This window comes from Camelina sativa, chromosome 11, assembly GCF_030686135.1.
Source record: "Camelina sativa cultivar CO46 ecotype springtype chromosome 11, ASM3068613v1".
NCBI lineage: Eukaryota > Viridiplantae > Streptophyta > Magnoliopsida > Brassicales > Brassicaceae > Camelina > Camelina sativa.
In genome coordinates this window covers 28,361,576-28,388,016 of record NC_141890.1, presented here as the reverse complement: position 1 = coordinate 28,388,016, position 26,441 = coordinate 28,361,576, and the positions used below count along the sequence as shown (strand labels likewise).

Genomic DNA, 26,441 nt, shown 5'->3' with positions numbered 1-26,441 from the left:
CACCAGTGACTGCCGTGATCAAGAAAAACGTGCCTTTCTCATGGGGAGAAGCTCAAGAACATTCCTTCAACACATTGAAAGAGAGGCTCACACAAGCACCGGTCTTAACCCTCCCAGATTTTGAAGTAATGTTCGAAGTAGAGTGTGATGCATCAGGCTTGGGAATTGGAGCTGTACTACATCAGAGAAAAAGACCTGTGGCTTTCTTCAGTGAGAAGTTAAATGATACAGTAACTTGAAGGGGCGTGATGGATTATATAAAGATTAATGATTAGAAATATTATTATCTCAAAGGAATATATAGAGAAAAATCGTACATTAGATAAATATAAAAAACTTAAATAATATATAAAAGGTTAAAACCTCTGCATTTATTGCCGATTGATTTTGAGTTGGAATGCATATAAACTCTGGAGTTAACATTTGAAATGGGAAGCATACTATTTTTCGTTCGATGATTATATTTTCTCAACTTGTCATGAATTTATACGTGCTAATAATTCATATTTTATTTCCTCATGCAGCTGAGTAGGCACACGAATATATATATCAACTTACATATGTATGTAAAATCAAAATCGATGAACATAATTTAAATTAAAGAGATAATGCCTCTTGCGTGTATTTTTTTCTTGTTTTATTAGGAAGGCCTCTAGTGATATTACGTAATATTTAACTTTGTCACATTCACATAAATTCAACCCATCGATTGTGAATCTGTCGTTGAATATGTGCGTTCACGCGTAATACGATAGCTAGGCATGACTCTTCTGATCATCAAAGTTTTGATTTCTCCAAATTAGTTTAACACTTATAATTTCAGAATGAGAGCAAGTTAAGTTACGTGAGTTACTTGGCAGGGTACCTTAAACCTGGTAAAACCGATATGTTTGTAACAAAACGTTTCATACTAAGTGAAATTTCACATACTAAAATAAATAAATCAAAAGTTTCTTGACAGCTTTCACAGGGAACAATTATAAACATTACAGAATCGAAATTAGGGTTCTCGTGTAGATGCTTGAGTGACCATTTGCTCCTCTTTTATCTTGACGTAAGTCACCATATTGAAGGAAAAGGAATACTAATGTAAATCTATGTACAGTGATTTTTTTTTCCACAAATGAAATTTTGATTATATCAAGAGTCAATACAAAATAGAATGTCCTAGCCATTCTGGTAAAGCAACAGAATCAGAATAGAAGTTATTATCTAGACAACCATATTTAGCTAAGCTGTGAGCAGCACTGTTACTTTCTTCTTAGTAAATATAAAAGAAGATGAAAATGACGTAAGTCTCATTTTGTGATCGTATTTTTCTTGAAATTTTGTTTTTTATTAGAAAGACTTAATTACTTGTTTTGTGAAAGAAAAAGCATTTTTTATTTAGAATCTGAACCAGACAAAAGCAAAGAAAGACATCATTGTCATGATACGATGAACGGAAATACAAGATCCATATTCAGGCAGAAGTAAATAAAAATCAAAGCAATTCAAACCACGACGTTATTATTTCTTGAACTTGCCCTGTAGATCCACGACAATTCTAGGGTCCAACTGGAACGCCCTTGCAAGAATATTTGGGTTTATGGCTGGGTTAGACCCAAACACGGTGTTGGCAATAGTGATGACACCTGGGTTCTGGCTGCTTAGAGCGGCGAATGCAACCGCTGGTGAATGACCAATGTTTGCTTGGAAATGGATGAGTCCCTCTGGAAACACAAATACATCACCTGCGTTGAGTGTTTTGCTGATGAGGCGATTGTCTGGGTTTGATGTTACAAACCCAACTAGAAGTGTTCCTTCCCCGACAACCAAGATCTCGGTGGCACGTGGATGGGTGTGAGGTGGGTTCTGTCCGCCAATTCCATAATCGATACGGACAAGTGAGATTCCAAGGGTGTTTAACCCTGGAAGTTTGTTAACATTGACGGCTGTCACATTTGATCTGACTGCATTATTTACGGGTCTTGCATTGTGAAGCCCTGAGAAAGAGAAGTCATCCGCGGTCGCGAGCTTTGGGTCTTTGCAGAACTTTCCGTTAACAAAAACTGAACAGATTAGCCAAAGTAAAAAAAAAGAGTGTAAGAAATGAGAAATAATGTATAAGTGAAAGTAAAAATAATTAGGAAGTGATCATGTACATACCACGGTCTGCTGTTGGATAATTCCAACTTGTGTTAGAAGTTATCTCTTTAGGAAGGTGCTCAAGGAGATAAGAGATAAGGATGCACAAACAAGATTTAGATAAGGAAAAGAGCTTATTTAGATAAGGTTTTGTGTTGTAATCCTATTAGAATTAGGAGTTGTTTAATTCATTATAAATAGAGAGGTCAATAGAGAGATGTTCTATGTATCAACATGGCGGACGAATCTAATCCGCCACTACGAACAAAGGACCTTGGAGCACCATCGATCCAATGTCCACTACTCACGACAACAAATTACCCGGTTTGGTCGATGAGAATGAAGATCATACTTCGAGTCAGCGAAGTACGGGATGTTACCGAACCTGGATCCACAGATGAAAAGAAGAATGATATTGCGACTGCCCTTCTGTTTCAGTCTGTTCCAAAGTCACTTATCTTGCAAATAGGAGAGCAAGATTCAGCCAAATCACTTTTGGTGTGCCATTCGATCACGTCACCAAGGAGCGGAACGTGTAAAGGAGGCAAGACTTCAAACTTTGTTAGCAGAACTAGAACGTTTGAAGATGAGTGAATCAGATTCGGTAGCTGACTTTGCAGGGAAGATCTCAGGGATTGCATCACAATCAGCTTCTTTGGGAGAGACCATTGAAGAACCGAAACTTGTAAAGAAGTTTCTCACAGGATTGCCTAGAACAAAGTTTATCCATATGGTAGCTTCTCAAGAACAAGTCCTTGATTTAAACACAACAACATTTGTGGATATTGTGGGAAGACTAAAAGCTTATGAGGAACGAATTGGTGAAGTAAGTCCAGTCGAAGATCAAGGGAAGTTGATTTTTACTAATACCTCTAATAATCGTGGAGGATATGGCGGTTTTAGAGGAGGATCCAGAGGTAGAGGCAACTATGGTAGAGGAAGCTACGGTAGAGGCAATTTTGGCAGAGGTGGTTTTGGTAGAGGCAGGGGTCGAGGGAGATTCAACGACCAAAACCAAGGAGGAGAAACCACAGAAGAGAACCAAAAACAACCGAAGAAGGATCTATCCAAAGTAATTTGTTGGAGATGCGACAAACCTGGACATTATGCAACGACTTGCACCAACAAACCGATACAGAGTAATAACCAGAACCAAGAATCAAATCTCAACGAGACACATGAAGCAGATGGACTCTATATGCATGAAGTTTTTTTCCTCAATGAAGACAAGGTGATTCCGGAAAATTATGATATCAACAAAGGTAATGCAAGTGTTTGGTATTTAGATAATAGAGCAAGTAATCACATGTCAGGAAACAGAGAATTCTTTTGCAGTTTGGATGAGAGGATTAAGGGAAAAGTGAGGTTTGGTGATGGCTCATATGTTGATATTGTTGGGAAGGGAACTATTAACTTTGTTTGCAAAACAGGCGAAATAAGAGCACTCAAAGAAATCTACTATATACCCGAACTTAAGCACAACATATTGAGTTTAGGACAAGCAACATAAGGAGGGTGTGAGGTGAACATGAAAAAGGATTTTCTAACACTTCCAGACCCATGTGGAAGGCTGCTTGTAAGAGTTCCAGGTCATCAAACCGTTTGTACAAGACTCCGATGGAGATTAGTTTACCAATGTATCTGCAGATCGATAGTGATGAGGCTACATGGCGTTGGCATGCTCGGCTGGGGCATGTAAGTTTTACTGTCATGAATAATATGGTTCAACAGGATATGGTTGTAGGAATGCTACACATGATTCATGAGAAGGATATGTGTGATGTGTGTCTAGCAGGGAAGCAAACAAGAGGTTCTTTCCCGGTTAAAACTAGTTTTCGTGCATCACAACCATTGGAGTTGGTTCACGGAGACTTGTGTGGTCTTATTTCACCACAAACACCGGCCAACAACTGCTATTTTTTTGTGCTAATTGACGATTTCTCTAGGTACATGTGGACGATGTTGCTGAGGGAAAAGAGTGAAGCTTTTGAACGTTTTAAACGATTTAAAGACTTTGTTGAAAAACAGAGTGGGTTGGCAATTAAGACTTTTCGAACCGATAGAGGAGGAGAGTTCACTTCAGGTGAGTTCAATCGGTTCTGCGAGGAGAATGGCATTACTAGACACTTGACTGCACCATATACACCACAGCAAAACAGTGTGGTAGAGAGAAGAAACCGCAATTTGATGGAGATGACAAGAAGTTTGATGAAGGGGATGTTGATCCTGAATGATATGTGGATAGAAGTTGTATGTCATTCGACTTACCTCATCAATCGAGTGCCCACAAAAGCACTGAATGGTCAGAATCCATATGAGTGTTTTATGTCCAAGAAACCGAACATTGAACACTTGAGAGTGTTCGGTTGTGTTGCGTATGCAAAGGTCAATGGACCACAATTGAAAAAGCTAGATGATAAATCAAGGAAAGTGATAAATCTCGGCACAAAACCTGGTTCTAAGACTTATAGACTCTATGATCCGATTGCCAAGAGAGTAGTGGTTAGTAGAGATGTGATTTTCGATGAAAATAAGGCTTGGGACTGGTCATCTATGGCAGTTGAGTCAGAAGGTGAACCAGGAGCATTTAAACTCTTCCAAGAAGGTTTTATAGAAGATGGTGGTGGACACGAAAATGATCAAGACAATGATCAGCAAAATGCAGACCAAGAAGCTATAAACCATGATAACGATGAAGAGAAAAAAAATGGAGAAGACAATGAGGGTGATGAGATTGCCGAGAACCAAGATCAAGGCCAACAAGTCGCAGTACAACCCTTGGTAACTAGGTCTGGTCGTGTGGTAACAAAACCACGTTATCTCAATGACTATGTCCTATTTGCAGAAGCAAAGAGTTGCAGTTTGTTCCTAACAATAGATGGAGAACCAGAAAACTACTTTGAAGCTGGAAAGATAAAATAATGGATTGATGCTATGAAGGCTGAAATAGATTCGATCATAAGGAACAACACATGGGAACTTGTAGACTAACCAGTCGGAGTTAAACCTATAGCAGTTAGGTGGATCTATAAACTCAAAAGAAAGGCTGATGGTTCGGTGAATAAGTATAAGGCGAGGTTAGTTGCAAAAGGATATGTGCAACAACAAGGCATAGACTTCAACGAGGTGTTTGCTCCGGCAGCAAGAGTCGAAACTATAAGGCTATTGATAGCACTTGCAGCAACGAGAGGTTGGAGATTCACCACTTAGATGTGAAGACAAACTTTCTCAATGGTGAGCTAAAGGAATTGGTCTATGTTACTCAACCTGAGGGGTTCGAGAAGAAGGGAGAAGAGGATCGAGTGTATAAGCTTCATAAAGCCTTGTACGGACTTCGTCAAACTCCTAGAGCGTGGAATTTAAAGCTTGATCAAGTTCTTAAGGAAATGAACTTCAAGAAGTGTGTGAAGGAACCAACAGTTTATCGCAAGAAAGAGGAGAAGGAGTTCTTGATTGTAGCAATCTATGTTGATGATCTGTTCATTACATGAACCTCACTCAGTATCATTAGACGGTTCAAGGAGGATATGTCAAGAGGATTTGAGATGTCGGATCTAGGAAAATTAACATATTATCTTGGCATAGAAGTCATTCAAGGAGCGGATGGAATAAGGATAAAACAAGAGGGATACGCTCAAGGAATCCTTACTAACGCAGGGATGGGCTCCTGCAACTCGACTCATGAACCAATGGAGCCGAGACTGAGTTTGTCAAAAGCAGAGAAAGAGAAAGAGATCGATGCAACTAGATACAGAAGAACTATAGGATGTTTGCGATATCTTCTTCATACAAGACCAGATTTGTCTTTCGCAGTTGGAGTTCTTAGTCGCTATATGCAGAGTCCGAGAGTGTCACATGGGCAAGCAATCAAGCATGTTCTGAGGTATTTGAAAGGAACTATGAGTTTTGGTTTGTTCTTTAGAAGGGGTGGATCAAGGAAGGTCACAGGGTACTGTGACAGTAGTCACAACATTGACATTGACGATGGGAGGAGCACCACAGGTCATGTTTTCTACTATGATTCATCGCCTATTACTTGGACAACGCAGAAACAGCCGACTGTAGCGTTGTCGTCGTGCGAAGCAGAGTTCATGGCCGCTACGGAAGCTGCCAAACAGGCTATATGGCTCAAAGAACTGTTGAGCGAGATACTAAGCGTGAAAGGAGAGAAGATTCTGCTTAGAATCGATAATGAATCAGCTACAGCTCTAACCAAGAATCCAGTATTTCAAGGGAGAACGAAGCATATGCTTGCTAAGTACCACTTCATTCGAGAGTGTGTAGAGAATGAGCAAATTGAGGTCGAACATGTGCCAGGAGAGGAGCAGAAAGCCAACATACTTACAAAACCTTTAGGTCGGATTAAGTTCAAAGAAATGAGGAGTTTGATCGGAGTTGAGGAGATCAAGCTTCCCGGAGTTCATGTTGGAATTACGGAGGAGAATGTTGGATAGTTCCAACTTGTGTTAGAAGTTATCTCTTTAGGAAGGTGCTCAAGAAGATAAGAGATAAGGATGCACAAACAAGATTTAGATAAGGAAGAGCTTATTTAGATAAGACTTTGTGTTGTAATCGTATTAGAATTAGGAGTTGTCTAATTCATTATAAATAGAGAGGTCAATAGAGAGATGTTCTATGTGTGACTTAAGAGAGATTTAGTTTTGAGAAGTTTCTAAATCAATAAGAAAAGGTGTTCTTACTTTCAAGCTTTCAAATCTTATATCTGCTGGGGTGTTGACACCAACACAAAAGTCTTGAAGAGGGCTTGGATCAGAAGCAATGGCTAATGGAAGTGTTATAGCCAAGAGAGATAGAACTGCAAGAAATGAGAGACTCTTCATCGCCATATATTTTTTTGAAGGGCGGTAGGGTTTTTTTTGTTTCTTGAATAAGTTTGTAGTGAAGAGGTAATAAACTATGAGACATATAAACCTCAATTTATAGATGAGTTTACGTGTTGAAATAGTCCATAGTTCATACACTTGCAAATCCAAGATATTAACTAATGAATTTGACATTTGAATTGGTTAAATTATTTACATTTTCTTTCCTCGACCACAGTATGTGTTGTGGTGGTAATATTTAAATTCCACAATACTAGAAAATTCAAACTTTAAAAAAAAAAAAAATATATATATATATATATATATTCTCCAACGAATTCATGATGCATTTGAAGGTTGAAATGGCAAGTGTTGGCGATAATATATAATTCAACAAATTATAGGTTAAAGACTGAATTCGTTGAATGATTCTTCTTTCCTCAATTTGTCAATTTCTTTTCACTGACTCGAACAAAGGTCAATGTGAACGTGCTGGGGTTTGTTAAAATGTTGATAAGACACGACAGCATCAACCAATATAATTGTATGTACTATGGATTCTAAGAGTAGTACAGAGATAAGAAGACCGAGCTATTTTGAAGAATATGTTACTCTTCCCACATACTATATTGCTTATGTGATATGGTGTAAAACCGAGTTGTATTTCCTTTTTTTTTTACTCTTTGACTTTCTTCTTCGTTGACTATAAATTTGTAAACGAGATAAAATCATAAAAGGGTCTTTTAAACCTAAGCCACTTAATTAGCACAAATTAGGTAAAAAAAAATCTGAAATTGTTATGAGATCATGCATGACAATATACTCATGACATCTGTCGGGTCGCTAGCTGTATTTCCATGCATCTCCTTAACATGTCACACCTGTTTTTCGCCTTAGCTCTCAGGTTTATTGCTTCCTTCGCCGCAAATGTCTTCGGCCTTTGTTTTACCCTCTTCGGATTAGTTTCAAACTTCGAAAAATCTCAAAGTGTTTTTAGTGTTTGGTCATGTGAGATGCAGGTGCTATTATAGCTTTTTGCGGATGTGAAGTTGCTAGGCTCTGTGCTACTGACTCCAAAAGGGACCTAGGATGGACTTAGTAGAGTGAGTAAGCATTGCCTTCCTCATTAAGCTTGGTTGTTTCGCAGTCACTTGCTTGTCTCGGGCTACCATTGAATGGACTGCTTCCTTGCTACTCGATCAAACAATTTGTTTTTTTTTGTTATATTTTTCATTGTTGTTTTGATTTCTAGGCTCTCTTTAGGGATTCCTTTTTATCTTGCATCAATCTGTCTTCTACCATTATCATTATGCAAATGGTTTGAATTTGATGATTTGGTGCAAGAATGTGGTATGCTTTCATGTATTTTATCTTTATTTTGGCATGGGACCATGTAATAAATTATGTTTAATTGTGTATCTCAAACTTCCATTGTGAAATAAATGTTCACATTCTTATCAATATACTCATGATGCTAATTAAAGGATATAACATATGCTGAGGTGAAACGTAACATGACTTAACGACCACATGATATGACAACATTACTTTCTTATTGGTTTTGGACAACAGAAATAATTTGGTTCTCTAGTTAATGTTTTTTTTTAATCGGAAAATTTCATCGAAAGACTAAATGAGACAAATGTTGACCAAAAAAAAGAAAAGACTAAATGAGACATGTAATGAGAGACAGGTCACCACAAATGTTAGACCAACTCTAACGGCGGTTGTTAATAATATCTTAAGATAAAAGTGTTAAAATTATAATCAGAACTAAATTATAAATTAATATATTTTAAATAATATTTTTAATTTATTTAGTTTTCAAATTTTCAATTAATTAAATTTTATCTAATTAATTTATAATTTTGTTTAGAATGTTTTTTCTTCTTCTTCGTTTTATACAGTTTATAACCTAATTACATTAAATTTGTTATTAGATAGAATATAAAATTTTAAAACACTTAGTTTTGTTTTCTATAATTAAACAGAGGTATATGTCTATATGGTATGTTAGTGTATATTTTTATGTGTATACAATTTTTTTTTTTGAATATTAAGAATGTGTTGTAGTATGTATAATATTTTGTAGTTCACATACTAAATAATTTATAAGTTAATTTTGCAAACTATGACTATAAATCTATAGTATATGAAATAAACTAATAGTTTTAGTGTTGGTTCAATAGTTTAAACTCGCCATGTTAGGCGAATCACGCAACATGTTCAAAGATTTTTAATCCGCAAAACTTATCATATGAAACCCGTGAAAATAAAATATAGTATGTGAGGTTAAAAGTCACTTTTTATCAAATCAGTTTTTCAAATTTTTAAAGAATAATACATCTTTACTCACGTCCTTATAAAATAAGAAAATAAAATCTGTATACATTTTACAATTATGTTTGTTACTTTTTAAGAAAATTAATTTCTATAAAAAAAATATAAGTAGAATTAATTTGTTTATTAAATTAATTATTTAATGTCAATTACATGCCTGTAAATAAGTGTCAAGAGGATTTGTTTTATAAATGTCTAAAAAAAATAGATATATAGATAATCAATTAAGCTAAGATTTTTGGAATGAATATGTTAGCACATGTGTATGTGTGTGATTTGAGTGTCGAATTAGTGAAAGAACTTTTTTTTTCTTGCGCGTTAATTGTTTCTCTCTCTTGTTATCTCCGACTCTAATAGGCAAACAAAGAACACGGATCTCGAATTAGATTATTGGGCCTCGTCTAAGGTCAATATTTAAGTCCAGTTCTTTTTACAAGTCTTAGTATTTAAGTGGCTTTAGTAGGTTTCTTTGTAAACGATTATCAAAGAGATCAACCAAAACAACAACTTCTTCTTCATTTCTCATCTCATTTCTGATTATATTTGATAGACCACTTCCTGGGTCTATCAAATTGGTGCTTTCATTGAGAGTTATCAACAACTCAAGTTTTATTTTCATCTATTTGACGATGGTTTTAAGCGGCGAATAAGTAGAAATCCTCCAAGGGGTGAGCGGATGCAATCAATAATTGAAGGATGGCAAGAGGACTCAAAGCGAGCGAAAGAATGGAGGACCCAAACAGAAGAGCCCAAACAGATGGAGGTCTTAGAAAAACCTTTGTGGAATTTCGTCGAGCAAGTGGCGGGCCAGAAACAAGAACTTTTGGTGGTGGATTCTTTGAAGGAAAATCCAAAATTGGATGTGAACGATGGAGCTTTCAGACTTATTAAGCAGACTCAAGATGATATTGATCTTATGGATGCCCAAATTGGGAACAGTGAGAGCCAAGTTACTCCTCGAAGCATGATTTATTATACTTCTCAGGCAAGGCAAAATGTGAGACTTAGAAAGATCTCTGTCAAACGGAGCTACCACAGGACCCGTAAAAAGAGATCCTGGAGAGATGGCTCAGTCCTTCGAACCAAGTATACACCACGACTAAATCTTGTGCAAGCCCTTAAGAGTTATGGTATGTTTTGTGGTTCAAGTTTTAGAGATCGTTTAGTGGATTTGAAGCCAGAGAAAGCACACAAAGAAAGAAAAAAATTAATGGTGATGAAGACGGTTCACAGAGTAATAAAAGTGTCACAAGGGAGATCATCTTTTTCGTTTAATGGGACATATGATTCTGGTGTTCGAGCACCGAATTCATATAATCCGTGTAGTCATGAGGATCTGATCAATGTGGGATCTGAGGAGGATTTGATGGATTATGAAAAACAGTCACAGGTTCCCTTAGTTCCTCGTTGCAATGCTGATCTGATGTTGATAGAAAGGGAAAAAAATCAGATGGATCAAAACGTTTATACTACTAGAGAACTGAAATACGATATCATGAATGATAAGCAAGGTAGATGGAGGTACAAGGAAATGGGCCATTGTGGTGATGTCACAACAGTAGTGGAAAATAAGAATCATGGTGTCGAAAGAGAGTCTAGGTGGACCAGACCTGAAAGTAAATGGGAACAAGGAGATCCCTCTCCTAATCATGAGCTCTATAGGCAGCAGGAGCCTACGGCTGATATAGTTTTAACGACTCGTGTCTCTTCTGATTTTTCTCTCTTTAATCAAATTTGGGAGCCGGGTGGAGTTTATGAGTGTTGCAAAGGTGATAGCACTCTAATAGTCTAATGATTACATTGTGGGCTTGTGAGAACAGAGTCGTAACGTTGACTGTTCCGGCAAGGAAAATAGGAGATGAGGTAGTAAATGCAAGGTTTTGGGGTCACTTGCGTTCCGGAGTTGATGTAGAAAGATGGAATGAGTTACAAACTGATTCATGTGAATATAAAAAGCATAAGCTGCTGCCAAGATTTTATGAAGTAGGATTTATGGAAATCACTATTTTAGTCAAGGTAGTTATTGATTCATCTAAGGAGCGACAATATCGTTTAAAAAAGGTTCAACGTCTAGTAATCCAAGATGGTAATTACGGGAATCTACATTTCAGCTCTGGACTTGATAATCACGTTTGGGAACCTGGTGGAGTAGATGTTGACCTAGAGAAGTTGAAATGGTTAGGGAAATGTCACAAGGTTAATAGAATGATAAGCTTAACGGGAAAACTTCATAAGAAGGAGTCACAATGGGTCATGAAGCTGCTGTTTTGTGATCATGATGAAGAAGTGCAGGTGTTATCATGTTTCAAAGACTGTTGTACTAAGAACACTGACACTCTAGAAGACAAACAAGAGGTAAAGGCTGAGCAAAATAAGGATGTTGGTGTTAGTTCGAAGGTGGACACACAAATAAAGATTATGAAGGTGCGTATGCATGACCAGAATCTTCTTTGTTATTGTTTGGAGGCTCAAAGTAGCGAATACAGAAGAGGAGGCTATATATACAAAGTAACTACACTGTTAGAACCAGCTACAGATTGTGCACCAGAGCTGATAATCCAGAATTTCAGTGATACTTCAGGGGATTCATTAAATGGAACTTTGGCTTGTTCTGATTGGGAGGATCAACATCATCACAAGCGTTTGGATCCTTCTATTGGATTAAATGGAAAAGAGGAGTTGAATTCTATAAAGGCTAGACTCAGCGACCTGTTTGGAGTTGCATTTGAAAGGAGTAGTGATGCAAAGTGGATAACACAATGGAAGTTACAATCATGTACTCCATCAACATTGGAGAATATACAACAAAAGAAGTCACTAAAGTCTACTGAAAATATGTGTGGTGAGTCGTCTTTTGAAGCCTTAACATCCACATTCAAGACCAGAGACAATTTATCCTATCATCTTGAGGACAAGATGGAGCTTTCAGGGGCGAGTAATAATAGGTATGAAGTATTGGTTTGTGATAGTGAAAAGATGAAACAAATACAGAGAGATACTCAAATAATGTTAGTGAAAGAAAATAAGGATGCTCATATGGACAGTTTGATGGTAGTGATGAAGGAATTTTTGAGCTGTTGGGGTGTTTTGGAAAAGCTGATCCAATGGGCGTTTGAAAGGCTTCACGGAACAACCCTGGTCTCTACCCTTTAACAACCACCTTTAACAACCTTCCCACAGGACAAGTTGCCACCAATTGATCTGCAGGTGTCCGCGGGCAGTCCGTTGGGGCAGCTAGCAGTGAGGTTAGTGGGGTCTACGAGATGGGTTGTCACATAAAAATCGATTTTTTTATGATAACCCGTCCCGCGTACCCCACTAGCCCTCCTACTGCCCCAACGGACCGTCCGTGGACCCTGCTAGCCCCCAGCTAGCCGTCCCAACGGACCCCAAGCTGGCCCTGCAGGGCATCGATCCTAATTCATCATTGTGGATATCCCAAATCCACCAGTAGGTTGTTAAAGGGTGGGGACCAAGGTTCGAGGGTGGGGACCAGGGTTCGAGGAACGCCTGGCGCACCAATAACCTACTGGTTGATTTGGATGAATAGTTTCATTTCCACACTGAGGGGTTAGGATCGATGCCCTGCAGGGCCAGCTCGAGACCTATGGGGGCAAGCTAGCGGGGGGCTAGTGGGGTCCACGGGACGGGATCAATTGGTGACAGCTTGTCCTGTGGGAAGGTTGTTAAAGGGTGGGGACCAGGGTTCGAGGAACGCCTGGCGCACCAATAACCTACTGGTAGATTTGAATGAATAGTTTCATTTCCACAGTGAGGGGTTAGGATTGATGCCATGCAGGGCCAGCTTAGGGCCTATGGGGGCAAGCTAGCGGGGGCTAGTGGAGTCCACGGGATGGGTTGTTACAGCGAGCCTTCGGAGTTCTAAGATTATCAGTTTACCTACCTTAGAGCGTTGATTACTTGGGATAATCACTTCAATGTGGAATATGTAAGGGTCTAATGAGAAATCTTTCGTGTCAAACCTTTATAAGTGGACTTTATTGTGATGAAGGTTGCAACATTGGTGTCCATATACTCATTCAGACATACATGATAGAGACAACAAGAAAACAGCAAGGTAAGTCATCAACACTTTATACAATCATAACACTTTGAATTTTATGTAATCAGTTTCTGTACTTTGAGTTCTTGATTGAGTTTGTGTTATTGATTGGGTTTGTGTTATTGATTGAGTTTATTTTCTTTATTGAGTTTGAATGAGTGTTTGTGTTCTTGAACAAGACTGATTTTGTGTATGAATTTATGATCTTGAATAAGTATATGAGGGGAAGAGCCGAGAGCAACAACACCAACAAGTCGACATCAACTTGTACTCAGCACCAACAACCCGATAGCAACTTCAATCTTGTAGCACCAACATCATCAACTTCAGGTGACTCTATGTCCTCTCCCCTCTGCTTCGACGATTCTTCTTCTTCTTTCTTTGAATGAACTATTTGTGTCTTGCTTGAAGTTGAAGCTTTTTCTTCTTCCTTTGTTTAAAGCAAGTTTTTGAAAAAAGTTTAAAAAATTTTTAAGTTAACAACTTTACCATTGGAGCTAGGTGAATTTTTTCTTGTATCTTAAAAAAGTTTTTAGCTTTGAATTTGTATTTTTCTAATAATAATAATGTTAACATATATGTTTACAATTTTACCATTCGAGTTCAATAAAAAAAAACCCTTTAAAAAATCTGAAGTTTTTTTTTGTCACAATTAAAAAATCTTAAGTTAAGCTTTGAAAAATCTTCTATATAATAAAGACAATATGCATTAGATAGCATAATTTAGATGCATAATAAAGAAACTACCATATTCTCTACAGGACATGTTTCTTCAGGAGGATGAAATTACTCTATTCTCCTTAAGTAGGTGACCATCATAGGGGGACATGGAGTGTAGCTAGGAATGATCATTTATTCAAAATTCGAAATGAAAAAAAAAAAAAATTATCTCTTCCTTCACAAAAATACGAAACCATTTAGGACCACATATTCAGTCTCCTGATAACAATTACTCCTTCCCCTACTGTAGCTAAAGTCGGGTAGTTGTGAAATTTTGTATACGAAACCCAATCTCCTGTACTTGACACAATTGTCCCGATTTCCATCGACCTATGATATTCCTATCGGTCGGTGTGTTCATCAATTAGTTGAAGGTGAGAGAAACAGCAAATTCTTGTCTTCATAGTTGGCTTTCCCTCGCCAATACTGTTACTGTCTAACCTCTGTTCTAATTGCGTTTCGACCTACTGTTACAGGTTTGTACAGTTTATCTTCGTGGATATGTATCACTTTTGCTTGTTTTATTGAATCGTTCTATATAACATAGCCTTATGGTGTGTAGGGAAATTATGTCGATTACAGACCTACCGACTCGTCTGTTCAAGGAAGGGGCGGAGCCCAATGGTGAAGTGTTAATTCCTTTCGCACACTTATATTTACCCAAAGAACGGTCTCTGATTGTTAGACACCTATGTGGAAGAGAAATATTTGTTCTGCCGAAAATAGTCTAACAATAGCGTGGTCCCACATTTCTGTTAAACATAACGTTTATTAACATTACACATAGTTCCGTAAATCACATTATCTCCCACAATAGCGCATGGGTTATTAGTTAAATGTTTTTCAGTTTACAAATAACTGTTTGTTATATTAAATTATGTAACCATTATCATTACCTACTATTAAACTTGTCCCCTACCTATGCAACCCTACTGTCGGATTCCAACACTTCCCGCCCATTTGTTGAGGGCTCGGCAGTAAACTCCCCTACCCGAGAAGTGGTAATTACCATCTTTTTCTGACGCTGTGGTATATCCTTCATTTATCTCTAACATTGTGGCATCGACTAATACTATCCTTAAAACGGAAGTACACAACATTTTTTTTTGTAGATTATATAATATATATATTTATGATTTTTGGTTATAAACTTCTGACATAGGTGTATCATAATATACGGGTTAGTTTGATTTTTAGTAAGTATAGTATGAATTTAGTTAATTATAGTAACATATAAATCAATTATAGGTAACATTTAAAAGATAAGGAAATCTCTCAACCTAATTAAAACAAAAATATGTGATTCTTCTTTCACATTTATTTTATTTTATATTTAAATTATTTTAATTTTTATCTAATATATTTAGTTAATAAAATTTATGATTTTTTCTGCCTATGATGTAATTTAAATTTTTTTTAAATAGACATATATTGCTCAACTGATGAATAAAAAAAATACAAAATGCCCTACATCACCTAAGAAAACTAGACAAAGATTCAAAGTCATATTAATAAAAAAGAGACCAAAATGATTCTGAATACGAATGAGCAGAAACCTTGATTTATCAGGCATTGAAATTAAAAAAATTATGCATTTTATTATGGTTCTTTATTTTAAAGAATTTGAACTTTTAATTACTTTAAAAATTCAAATGTGTAACTTTTTAAAATTTTTAAAGATTATTAATATTTCAATTATTAAAACATTTATCTTTTTATAAAATGTTTAAGATATGAATAATATTTAAACTTTATAAGAAGTTCAAATATCTTAAGTATTTCAATTTCTAAAATAATAAAATTTATTCAAACATTTTAAATTTTAATAATATATACGAATTAAATATCACATGACGGGTTATATGACAGGACATGTTTGAGTTGATATTAATAGAAAATTAAAATGTCATTAATTTGGTGCTACACGGGTAAAATAACGTCTCATTATTTTGTGAACTTTCTAAAAACTTTAAAGATTATTAATATTTCAATTATTAAAATATTTAATTTTTATAATTGTTTAAGATATTAATAATATTTAAACTTTATAAGAAGTTCAAATATTATAAGTAGTTCAATTTCTAAAAAAAAACTTTATTAAAACATTTTAAATTTTAAAAATATATTTAGATTTTTATGAAGTTTTTCTGCGGTGTACAATGAATTAAAATATCACACGACGGATTATATGGCTAGACATGTTTGAGTAGATATTAATAGAAAGTTAAAATGTCATTAATTCGGTGCTACATGTATAAAATATCATCTCATTATTTGATAACAATATGAATATTAGATTAATAGACTAACTAATTAAATCGATTAATTAATACTATAACAAAATAATTAATATGCGGTATAGTGTAGGTTAAGTCATATAATTAACAATCAAAATACAATACATAATTTTAAAAACTAAACAAATCAAATAAAATTAACAAACAGAAATTAATATTTTTATCAAATAACTTAAACTGCAGTGTATCGCGGGTCAAAATCTAGATTTATTAGAATAAATGTTATTTTCATAAGTTATATTTGACATATAATTTCATGGCATAATGTTTGAGCAAAAAAAATTAAACAAATAAAAAAATCATATATATGACACTTTAAATAAAAATTACAAAATAAATAAAATAAATATTAATCAAAGCTCTATCCATTTCTCCAATCAACATTTGCATATGGAAGGTTAATAATATATCATATTCTAACCCATAATCGAGATGTTTCATTTATTCTGCACCAATCAATCTTGCTAACATCGTACCGGGAAATGGGTAGTAGAATTTTTTTTTTTTTTTTTGTCGACCAATGTTTTGTACTATTTAAATAAAGAGGTACATAGTTTTATAAGATTAACTAAACCAAGAGATAATTATAGAAAAGTTGACAATTCTAGCTTTTTTTGCTAATGCATCAGCAGATACATTTGATGTCCACTGATAAAAGTGAAATGATGAAGACTGGTGGACAATTCAAGTATGTCATCCAGATGGCCTTAAATTTCTGCAAAATCATCTGGTGGCTTGCCTTGCTCTTTAGATTTCTGAATGTATGTATAAATGGTCTTTGAATCTCCACAGAATACTATTGGTTTGTAGTCCAAACGTTTGACATGGATGAGCACTTCTTTGATCGCAATGGCTTCTGCTTCAAGAGCTGTATTGGTGGGCTCAATTGATGAGGATCCTTTGAGAATACATTTGCCCTGGGCATTATGTAGTTCCCATACTATCCCAGCTCTGCTTTGATTATTTAACCATGATCCATCTGTATAACAATAGAATATGTTAGTTTGGTTCAAAGCAGCTCTATTGATGACCATATTGGTCTTCTCCTGCTGTTCATGCTTATTGCCGTGAGTCAACGATCCATTGTTCGCCTCCTTCCATAAACTAAAATCCGTGAGAGCTTTGCGTATGATATCAGGAATGGACCATCTTTTGCTATTGTAAATAAGGTCATTGCGGGCTTTCCAAATCCGCCAACCAATGAACGGGAAAATGTACTCCTTTGGAGAGGCTACGTTTTTCCTTGAAATGAGAAGCTGAAATATTTTAGCAAGAGAATTGTGAGAGTCTAACTGACCTGCATTAATAGGCATAGGAGAAAGCTCCCAAACTTCTCTTGATATTCTGCAGTGGAAAAGGAGATGAATGATGGTCTCTTATGCTTCTCCACAAAAGTGACATTCTCGTGGAATATTGATACTCCTTAATACCAATGTCTCAGCAACCGGAAGAGCATTATGAAGGACTCTCCACCAGAAGTGCTTGATTTTTGGTGGGACAAGCAAAGACCACAATGATTTCCAAAGTGTACTTGCGGTTAGGATAGACTCTTCATCCACTTTGGTGAGTTGATGGTAGCCTGATTTTACTGAATACTGACCACTTTTTGTAAATGTCCATATAGGCATGTCAGGTACCTTGACGAAGCGTGGTCTGATTCTCCGGATGTGACTAATATCTTGTGGATGCACTAATTCGCGAAGTTTCTCCTCACTTCACTGGTTTGTACTTGGTGTAAGAAGATCCACCACCTTAAGCGAGTTAGGATTTGTCTGCTTCGAATTCGCTCTCCTAACTAGTCAAGGAGGGTTATCAATCCACGGATCTTGCCATATTCTTACAGTATTACCATCTCATATTCTCCATTTGAGGCCTTGTTTAACTAGTTGTATACTTTGGTATATGCTCCTCCAGGCATGACTAGGTCGATGTCCCAACTTTGCATTCGTCAACACCGATTGTGAGAAGTATTTAGCTTGGAGGACTCTTGCAAGAAGGGATTGAGGCTCTTTGAGAATTCTCCATGCCTGTTTTGCTAATAAGGCAATGTTGAATTGATGAAGATCTTTGAAACCCATTCCTCCATATTGCTTCAGTTTGGTCATCTTGGCCCAAGAAATCCAAGGTATCTTGTTTTTTTCTTTAGCTCCAGACCACCAAATCTTCCTGATTTGTCCTGTAAGATGATTTATGATTTTCTGAGGTAGCAAAAAACAGGACATTGCATAAGTAGGAAGAGCAGTAGCAACCGCTTTAATCAAAACTTCCTTCCCTCTGGGAGATAAGAGATTAGAATACCAGCTATTCAACTTATTTTGCACTTTCTGTGATATATAAGCAAAAACATTTGCTTTATTTCGCCCTATCGCTTCTGGTAAACCCAGATATTTCCCAAACCCACCATTTTTATTGATCCCTAAAGAATTCATAATACTCTGTTGGATGTCTGGGTGAACAGTCTTACCAAATTGAATAGCTGACTTTTGGAAGTTGACATGTTGGCCTGATGCTACTGCATAAATCTTTAGTAGATTGATAACTCTTTGGCATTCTTCTTCATCAGCTTTACAGAAAAGAAGGGAATCATCAGCAAAGAACATATGAGATATAACAGGGCCATTCCTACTTGCTTTGAAACCATGAATGTGATTCACTTTGATTGCTTGTGTAATTAAAGCTGATAGTCCTTCTGTACAAAGCAAGTAGAGATAAGGTGAGAGAGGGTCACCTTGTCGAAGACCTTTTTGTGGTATGAGCTGTTTAGAGGGGGAACCATTAAGTAGCACTGAATAGGAGACTGTTGTGATGCACTTCATGATCCATTGGCACCACTTGTCTGCAAAACCTAACCTTTTTAGAATAGCCTCAATATAATTCCATTCAACCTTATCAAATGCTTTGGCTATATCTAACTTTAAAGCCATGAAGGGAGTCTTGATTTTTTTTGTACGCAGTGAATGGAGAAGCTCATAAGTAACAATAATATTATCTGTAATTAATCTGCCAGGGATAAATGCAGATTGAAATTCAGATATCAGAGAGTGCAACCAGGGTTTAAGTCTTTCTTCCAAAATTTTAGAGATTAGTTTATATGCTATATTGCATAAGCTAATCGGTCTAAAATCTTTTACTTGGGTGGGTGAAGCAATTTTGGGAATAAGGCAGATGTATGTATGGTTTAGTTGCGGGTCTAGATAACCAGTATCAAAAAAATGATTAACAAACTTTATCACACCTGGTTTAATATCACTCCAGTGATATTTGTAGAAGCCCGTGCTTAGATCATCAGGACCTGGTGCCTTGTCAACATTCATGCTAAAAAGAGCATCATAGATTTCTTTCTCAGTTACTGAGGCAGTAAGTGCTTGGTTCATTTCCTGTGTGACTCTTGGTTGCAAATGCTGGAGGATGGCATCAAGGTGTTCACTGCCTTAAGATGAATAGAGGTCAGAGAAATATGAGTTTATTACCTCCTGAACATGTTCATCTGTTTGATGTACATTCCCATTTGCATCTTGAATAGAGGTAATTTGATTGTAACTTCTTCTCTGCTTGGTTTTTGCATGGAAAAATTTCGTGTTTTTGTCTCCCGCATTCATCCATTGTATTCTGCTTTTGGAACACCAGTACTCCTCTTCCTTCCTGTATTCTTGTTGCAGTTTAAGCTTTAAATCAGTAACATAGTGAAAATCAACATGGTGGGAAGCATACGCTGTTTGGAGATCCAGACGCAGTTGCTGGATGTTTTTCCTTGAGTTAAGGTTTTGGTTCGACTTCCAGCGAGACAGACTATTCCTGCATCTCAACAGCGCTTCTCTGAACTGATATGGTGGTAACTGCTGACATTCTTGATTCCTTGTGTGCTGAATAAGCCTTTGAACTTCTTCATTTGATCGCCACCGGTTATCATACCTAAATAGATTGATTCCCCTCCATTGGTTGTCGTCTGTTTGGAGCAGTAGTGGCTTATGATCAGAGCCCACCCAGTCAAGCAGTTGTGCAATGGTTTTTGGGAATTGCTCTCTCCAATCTGCAGTTGCCAGTAATCTATCCAATTTGCACTTAATGGTACCGGTGCTTCTGTTGCCTATCCAAGTATATGGCCCACCATATGTTTTAACCTCTTGAAGACCTGAAGCACTCAACAACCTCCTAAAGTTGATAAATTGCCATTCTGGTTTAGAAGGACCCCCAAGCTTTTCTGAATTGTTTTCAAGCTCATTGAAATCTCCCAAAACTACTCTTGATCTATTCTGGTGAAACCCTTCCACTGTAGATTCTCTAGAGTTTTCCAAAGCGACTGTCGTGGTTTTCTCTCCGGATTACCATAAACATAGGTTAAACAAAAAGTCAATGGCCCTTCGGTAATAGACATATCAGTGTGGTAAAGTGTTGGGGTTGAGAGAAAATCACACTTTACCGTATTCCGCCAAAATATTGCTAACCTTCCACTAAGCCCATTGGGAGGGATCAAAAAGTGCTAAGAGAAAAAGAGTTCTTCACCAAGATTTTGTACAAACGCATCATTATTCTTAGTTTTTATGAGGAAGAGGATATCAAATCTATATTTACGGTTGATATCCTTGAGATAAGGAATTGTCAAGGGGTTCCTCAGCCCTTGACAATTCCAGTGCAGTATCTTCATCTTGGGGATGGCGGTTTCGGGGTTTCCACCTCCCCTAAAGCTTTGTTCACAGTTTGTTTGATTGGTTTCCTTTTAGAAGTCAATGCTTCCTCATCCTCACTTGTCTGGGAAATTTATGCTTCGTCCCTCGCTCGAGTACATCAACAGAGGTTGAGATTGTGTCGTTGATCGTCAGAGGTTGGCGTGGATGTAGTTGAGCAGCTTCCGGGATTATAAGATCCATAAGATCTCTTTCCTGATCCATCTGAAGATGTTGTTCTAAGTTTTCATTATTTGGATTGGAACTAGCTGCTTCTCCCATTGTATCATCAGCAGGTTCTGGGATGGGGCTATTTTCAATCTGTTGATCATGAACCAAACATGTTGCAGCTAGATGGGAGAGACTACCACACGTAGTGCAGAACTTTCTAAGCTTTTCAAAAGTAAATCTGACAAGGGTAGGCTCACTCTGGTCCTCAAAACAGAAGAAGCGATCAAATATGAGTCTACTAGTGGCATCAACTTTAACCCTTACCATAACCTCCCCAACTTGATTTATATTAGGCTCTTGGATAACAACTTCCTCTACAGATCCTAATATCTCCCCAATTTCAGTGATCGCACGGTTATTCCTAGAGTCATCCGGGATATTGTGAATTTTTACCCAAAATTTAAGAACACGAAGGTAATCGGGATAATGTCTACTAGACCACTTATCAACTATTACCAGCCAATCCTTGTAGGTCCAGGGGCCTCCTTCTTAAGCAGTATTAAGGTGGTGGGCTTGCTTGAAGAAAAACTGGACTGTTCCATCTTCATTAATTCTACTGTTTACTCTGCCATCCAATCTCCAGATCTTCGGCATCATGAATTTTATTCCAGCTGGATTTTGTGAAGGATGGATACCTTTAACCACGAGACTGAGAGCATGCTTCTCTTCCCGTTTCCTACGAGTTTCATCCGATAATTGAAGTGAAGTGCGATCCGAACCCAGATTTAAGTTTTGAAGATTAATCCAAATATCTTGATCTGCCATGAAAGGAAAAGGTTAGCTTTAGCTAGACTGAGAAATCCACCGGCGGTGGAAGGCTGGATCACCGATTAACATGAGGCGGTGAAGAAGATTCACAAAGAGTCTGGCCTTGTCTAGTTAGAATGAAGCTATTGTTGGTCGGGTAGTAGAAATCATTTTGTTATACCTAATCATTTAAACAAATTTTTAACGCATTCGATACAATATTAACAAATTAAACTAGGTCAAAAAATATATAGAATAAAATAAAATAATTTTTTTTTAGACATATCCACCGAATTAACAAGATAACAATAAATTATACCAAATTGACATACATAAATATATTTTCATGACATATAATAAAAATAACAATACGAAACTTATTACAATATATGCTAGATTTAATGAATTTTCCTTTTTGATACAATAAAAGTATCAATGTCTATTCTATTTCTGTTTAAGTTTAAAATCTGTGATAGACATTCATACTTTTCTGAAATTCTGTATCAGTAAAATCTCTATCACAAAAGAGAATCCTTTTTGTGAATTTCCAAAATGACATTTAAAATACGAATTTATCTTTTCAAAACATAAAAATATTAATTCATTAATAATTTGATCAAGGCAAACGCAATGACGACCAATATACCATAGAATGGTTAGCGGATAATACAAGATCCTTCTTTAGATGAAGGTACATAAAAATGAAAGCAATTCAAAAGCACAATGTTATTATTTTTTGAACTTAGTCTGTAGATCCACGACAGTCCTAGCATCCAACTGGAACGCCCTCGCAAGAACATTCGGGTCTATTGCTGGGTTAGACCCAAACACGGTGTCGGCAATAGTGATGACACCGGGGTTTTGGCTGCTTAAACCAGCGAATGCAAGCGCGGGAAATTTCCCAACGTTCGCTTGGAAATGAACGAGTCCCTCTGGGAACACAAACACATCACCCTCGTTGAGTACTTTAGATATGAGGCGGTTTTCGGGGTTTGACGTGACAAACCCTACTAGAAGGGTTCCGTGTGCGAGATACAAAATCTCCGAGGCGCGTGGGTGGGTGTGAGGTGGGTTCTGTCCGTTAACTGCGTAATCAATACGGACAATAGAGATTCCAAGGGTGTTTAACCCTGGAATCTGGTTAACATTGACGGGTGTCACAACAGACCCAGTTTTTGCATTAGGTATTCCCGCTTTGTTGAGCCCTCCCCGAAAGAAGTCCTCTTCAGTGACGAGCTTTGGGTCCTTACAGAACTTTCCGTTCACAAACACTGAACATTATAACCAAATAAAAAGATTGTAAGAACGTAATGCATTCTCCAACCTATCAATTAAATTTATAAAAAAAATATATAGTTAAAATGATTAGGGAGTAAACATGTACATACCACCATCAGCTGGGGTGTTGATGGCGACGCAGAAGTCCTGAAGAGGGCTTGGGTCTGAAGCAATGGTTAAGGAAAGTGTTATCGCCAAGATAGATAGAACAGCAAGAAATGAGAGACTCTTCATGGTTATATATTTAGTTGAAAGGTTTTTGTTGAGATTTTGATGGAGAGATGATGATAAACTTATGAGACATGGATCTTAATTTATAGATAGTTTATGTTGAACTAGTCCGTATAATTGATGAACTTGATGTTTGAAATGGTTAAAAAATTATAAAAGAATATATGAATCATATGCACTTGAAGTTTAGAATGGCAAGTGTTGTTGGTCAACAAGTAATAAATATGTCAGAGGATATTTTTCCTCAATTTGCAATGGAAGTTACCAAAGTTTGTCAAAAAAAAAAAAAAAAAAAAAAAAAAAAATCTTAGTGTCTGATCTTGCACACCTCATATTACTGCCTATCGCCTATCACCTATCACCTATAACTTATCGGAGGTCTATTTTTGGCCTATAAATCAGTCAAATTGTCAAAAGGCATTGATCTATATTCAACATTATTTTGTGATTAATTTCAAAAATATCAAAAGATTGAAATTAATATGTGAATTAATTCTAAAATTGTAGGCAAAATCAGGAGACATTAAAAAAAGAGGAGGAAGCACACGTATAAGGGCATTTTGGATTCTGTATTCCCACGACAAAAGCTAACACTTTCCTTTGTAAATATACACATATCGGGCAAGGGCCGGGGAAGAGATGAATAGCAACACTCCAACAGCAAGTGTTTGTTCAAAAAAAAAAAAAAAAAAATACATTAACCGTTGAAATTGTTGAATGATTCTTTGCCCTCAACTTGTTATTTTTTACACTTGATGTCCATTGACTTGAACAAAAATATCAAATCTGAATTTGTTAAGGTATTGTTTCAATGTAAAAAAAGAAAAAAGCATAGATTATTTTTCCTTTTAATAAAGTAAACAAAGTTTGTCTGATTATTTCTTTACATGATAAGACACGACACGACTGTATCAACCATTCTAACAGACTATTATATCAATAATTAAAAAAAAAAAAAAAACCTAAACTGATTTGCTCTAGCTAAAAAGAGCCGAATCCAAGCAGAGCCGGTCATAATGAAACACTTGACTTTATAACAATGCTTCACCTGCTAAGCTGATGTAAGATCCGTGGATCGGATCTAATTAGTTTCCATATAGATTATGACACAACAACAACATACATACTATTCGGCCACAAGGACTTGTCATACAATTTATATGTTGCTAATACTTTTATAAAGTTTTGGTCGTTGGGAAATACTTGGTAAAATATGCTATGTTTTTGTACGGCAGCTATTTATCAAAAGTCAACGAGATTAACTAAGCTGCAACCACAATATACGGAAACGTATCATAAACATATATGAGATCATGAATGGTGATACTCCAATAGGGTTATTCAATTTACATTGTAGAAGGATTCGTCTTCTTCAAAAAGTGTATCAAAATTACATTGTTAAAAAACTTGTTCAATAGAAAGAGGTCGTCTAGTGGATAAGTTAGGAAAAAAATAGCGACCCAGGTAATCTTGGAAACAAAAACATTTTTAACCAATTCACTAAAAGAATTTGTTTTTTTTAAATGGCCCATGCAGGCTCTAACCAACTGAGCTAATGGGCCATTTGCTTGAGTGCTACAATCACTGCAAATAATTTTAAAAGTTTTGTTTTTGTGAAACTTTTTTTTTAGTTTGGTCAATTAACCATCATTTTCATTTCAATTTATCAGTTAAAAAAGATACAAGAAAGATGTTGAAAGTATATTTCATACGGATTAATCAAAAGAGTATACAAGAAAAAAACAAATAACTACTAGTTTTTATAGCTAGTAGTCATTTGAAAAGTAACATATGAAAAAATAGACAATGTCGGCTTAACTATAAGGGCGTGCAATGCAACTGTCCTAGGTACATAGATTAAAGGGCATATAAGTATAAGACAAAAGGGTACAAAAAAAATTGTAAGCTAAAAAGGTAAAAAAGAAAAATTTGTAAGCTAGAAAGAACAAAAAAAAATGTAAGTTAGAAAGGGCACAAAAAAAAGATATGAATCAAAGAGACCAAAAAAATTTTCAGTAAGTTTTTATATAGGTTAAAGGGCATTTTTAAAAAATTTGTGCAAGCACATGTAATATGTTTAAGCTGGCACTAAAAAGAGACAAGTATGTTATTTAAAAGTAGGATTGCTGATTAAATCTTTTATAGTTGTGTAGGCGCTGCAAACTAAGAACAGTGAATATTTTCAGGGTCCCAATATTTTTCTTGACGTGGCTAAGATGAATCCATCATCTCCACCCAAGTAAATTAATTTTACTGGTTGTTATACTTACTGTTAGAGTTTTAATACCATAACAGAAGACTAACACAAGAATTTTTTTTTAATATATTCTAGGTATGAAGACAACCTTCTACGAGAACCTAATCTGAAGCAACATGAGGAAAAATCCGACGTGATCAGATTCTGCGGTAAGAAGACTACCTTCTCTTACGACGACAACTGATATAAGAAGATGAAGAAGCTCTTTGGTGTTTTTAACTTTTGAGACATTGTAACTTGTTTATCTTACTTCGGTTTTTCTTATGTTCTAGTTAAGTTTGTCTAAACGTACGTTAAATTATGCTTAATTTTGGATGGTTTGGTAATTGGAATTAACTGTGCATCATGCATTTATTATTTACCTAAGTAAGAGCCGTATATGATTTGTACTGGTTGGGTTGACAAAACCATGCATTATCTTACAACTTAATTCAGTCTTTCTTCATATCTTTCACCAAAGTGAAAAAGAGTAGTACTCAAGACCGAGACATTAGCTTGACGATCACCTTTGTACATACATATACTTCAAACTTACTATGAAAAATATATGAAATTTCGGGAATCATGAATGATCCAATTTATGTTACGTGTTTTATATATAGGGGTAATTGTCTAAATGGGCATTTGTGCCACAAAAAATTAGAAATTAGACATTTTTGTCCG

The 26,441-nt window shown here is 36.1% G+C and overlaps 5 protein-coding genes and 2 pseudogenes across 7 annotated transcripts; 2 read left to right on the top strand and 5 right to left on the bottom strand.

The window, feature by feature from the left end:
• Positions 1-1,326: 1,326 nt before the first annotated feature.
• Positions 1,327-2,634, bottom strand: LOC104728340 (germin-like protein subfamily 1 member 11). Its single transcript, XM_087472665.1, has 4 exons — positions 2,621-2,634; positions 2,449-2,512; positions 2,149-2,290; positions 1,327-2,051 (listed from the first exon to the last, which is right to left on the bottom strand). The coding sequence occupies exons 1-4, from the start codon at positions 2,632-2,634 to the stop codon at positions 1,510-1,512; spliced, it is 762 nt and encodes a 253-aa protein (XP_087328791.1). The 3' UTR covers positions 1,327-1,509.
• A 79-nt stretch (positions 2,635-2,713) lies between these two features.
• LOC147934528 (uncharacterized) lies at positions 2,714-3,637 on the top strand. Its single transcript, XM_087472664.1, has one exon. The coding sequence runs from the start codon at positions 2,714-2,716 to the stop codon at positions 3,635-3,637; it is 924 nt and encodes a 307-aa protein (XP_087328790.1).
• A 6,136-nt stretch (positions 3,638-9,773) lies between these two features.
• Positions 9,774-14,975, top strand: LOC104724257 (uncharacterized). 3 transcript variants are annotated; one of them, XM_087471891.1, is made up of 4 exons: positions 9,774-13,368; positions 13,569-13,683; positions 14,115-14,549; positions 14,636-14,975. In XM_087471891.1, exon 1 carries the CDS (start codon positions 11,082-11,084, stop codon positions 12,441-12,443), a length of 1,362 nt encoding a protein of 453 aa, XP_087328017.1. In that variant the 5' UTR covers positions 9,774-11,081; the 3' UTR covers positions 12,444-13,368; positions 13,569-13,683; positions 14,115-14,549; positions 14,636-14,975. The 3 variants fall into 3 exon arrangements, 1 of the variants encoding a protein (XP_087328017.1); XR_015571154.1 differs by having other exon boundaries at positions 12,888-13,368; positions 14,115-14,447; XR_015571153.1 differs by having other exon boundaries at positions 12,973-13,368; positions 14,324-14,549.
• A 2,102-nt stretch (positions 14,976-17,077) lies between these two features.
• On the bottom strand, positions 17,078-17,998 carry LOC147934527 (uncharacterized). The gene is made up of 2 exons (XM_087472663.1): positions 17,801-17,998; positions 17,078-17,626 (listed from the first exon to the last, which is right to left on the bottom strand). The coding sequence occupies exons 1-2, from the start codon at positions 17,996-17,998 to the stop codon at positions 17,078-17,080; spliced, it is 747 nt and encodes a 248-aa protein (XP_087328789.1).
• Positions 17,999-18,169: 171 nt separating this feature from the next.
• LOC147934526 (uncharacterized) lies at positions 18,170-21,015 on the bottom strand (annotated as a pseudogene).
• Positions 21,016-21,094: 79 nt separating this feature from the next.
• On the bottom strand, positions 21,095-22,030 carry LOC147934525 (uncharacterized; annotated as a pseudogene).
• A 559-nt stretch (positions 22,031-22,589) lies between these two features.
• Positions 22,590-23,649, bottom strand: LOC104724256 (putative germin-like protein subfamily 1 member 9). The gene is made up of 2 exons (XM_087471890.1): positions 23,401-23,649; positions 22,590-23,283 (listed from the first exon to the last, which is right to left on the bottom strand). The coding sequence occupies exons 1-2, from the start codon at positions 23,522-23,524 to the stop codon at positions 22,742-22,744; spliced, it is 666 nt and encodes a 221-aa protein (XP_087328016.1). The 5' UTR covers positions 23,525-23,649; the 3' UTR covers positions 22,590-22,741.
• Positions 23,650-26,441: the final 2,792 nt, after the last annotated feature.

Bases quoted from the DNA above. Each gene is read 5' to 3' on its own strand.
- LOC104728340 (XM_087472665.1), bottom strand. The intron at 2,291-2,448 runs GTAATTTGTTGT...TAATTCTAATAG, and splicing joins ATTCTCATCGACCAAACCGG to GATTACAACACAAAACCTTA. The intron at 2,052-2,148 runs GTATGTACATGA...TAATCTGTTCAG, and splicing joins TTATCCAACAGCAGACCGTG to TTTTTGTTAACGGAAAGTTC.
- LOC147934528 (XM_087472664.1), top strand. From the start codon at position 2,714: ATGAGTGAATCAGATTCGGTAGCTGACTTTGCAGGGAAGATCTCAGGG.
- LOC104724257 (XM_087471891.1), top strand. From the start codon at position 11,082: ATGATTACATTGTGGGCTTGTGAGAACAGAGTCGTAACGTTGACTGTT.
- LOC147934527 (XM_087472663.1), bottom strand. From the start codon at position 17,998: ATGCCTATATGGACATTTACAAAAAGTGGTCAGTATTCAGTAAAATCA. The intron at 17,627-17,800 runs GTATTAAGGAGT...AAAATATTTCAG, and splicing joins TTCCGGTTGCTGAGACATTG to CTTCTCATTTCAAGGAAAAA.
- LOC104724256 (XM_087471890.1), bottom strand. From the start codon at position 23,524: ATGAAGAGTCTCTCATTTCTTGCTGTTCTATCTATCTTGGCGATAACA. The intron at 23,284-23,400 runs GTATGTACATGT...TATAATGTTCAG, and splicing joins CAACACCCCAGCTGATGGTG to TGTTTGTGAACGGAAAGTTC.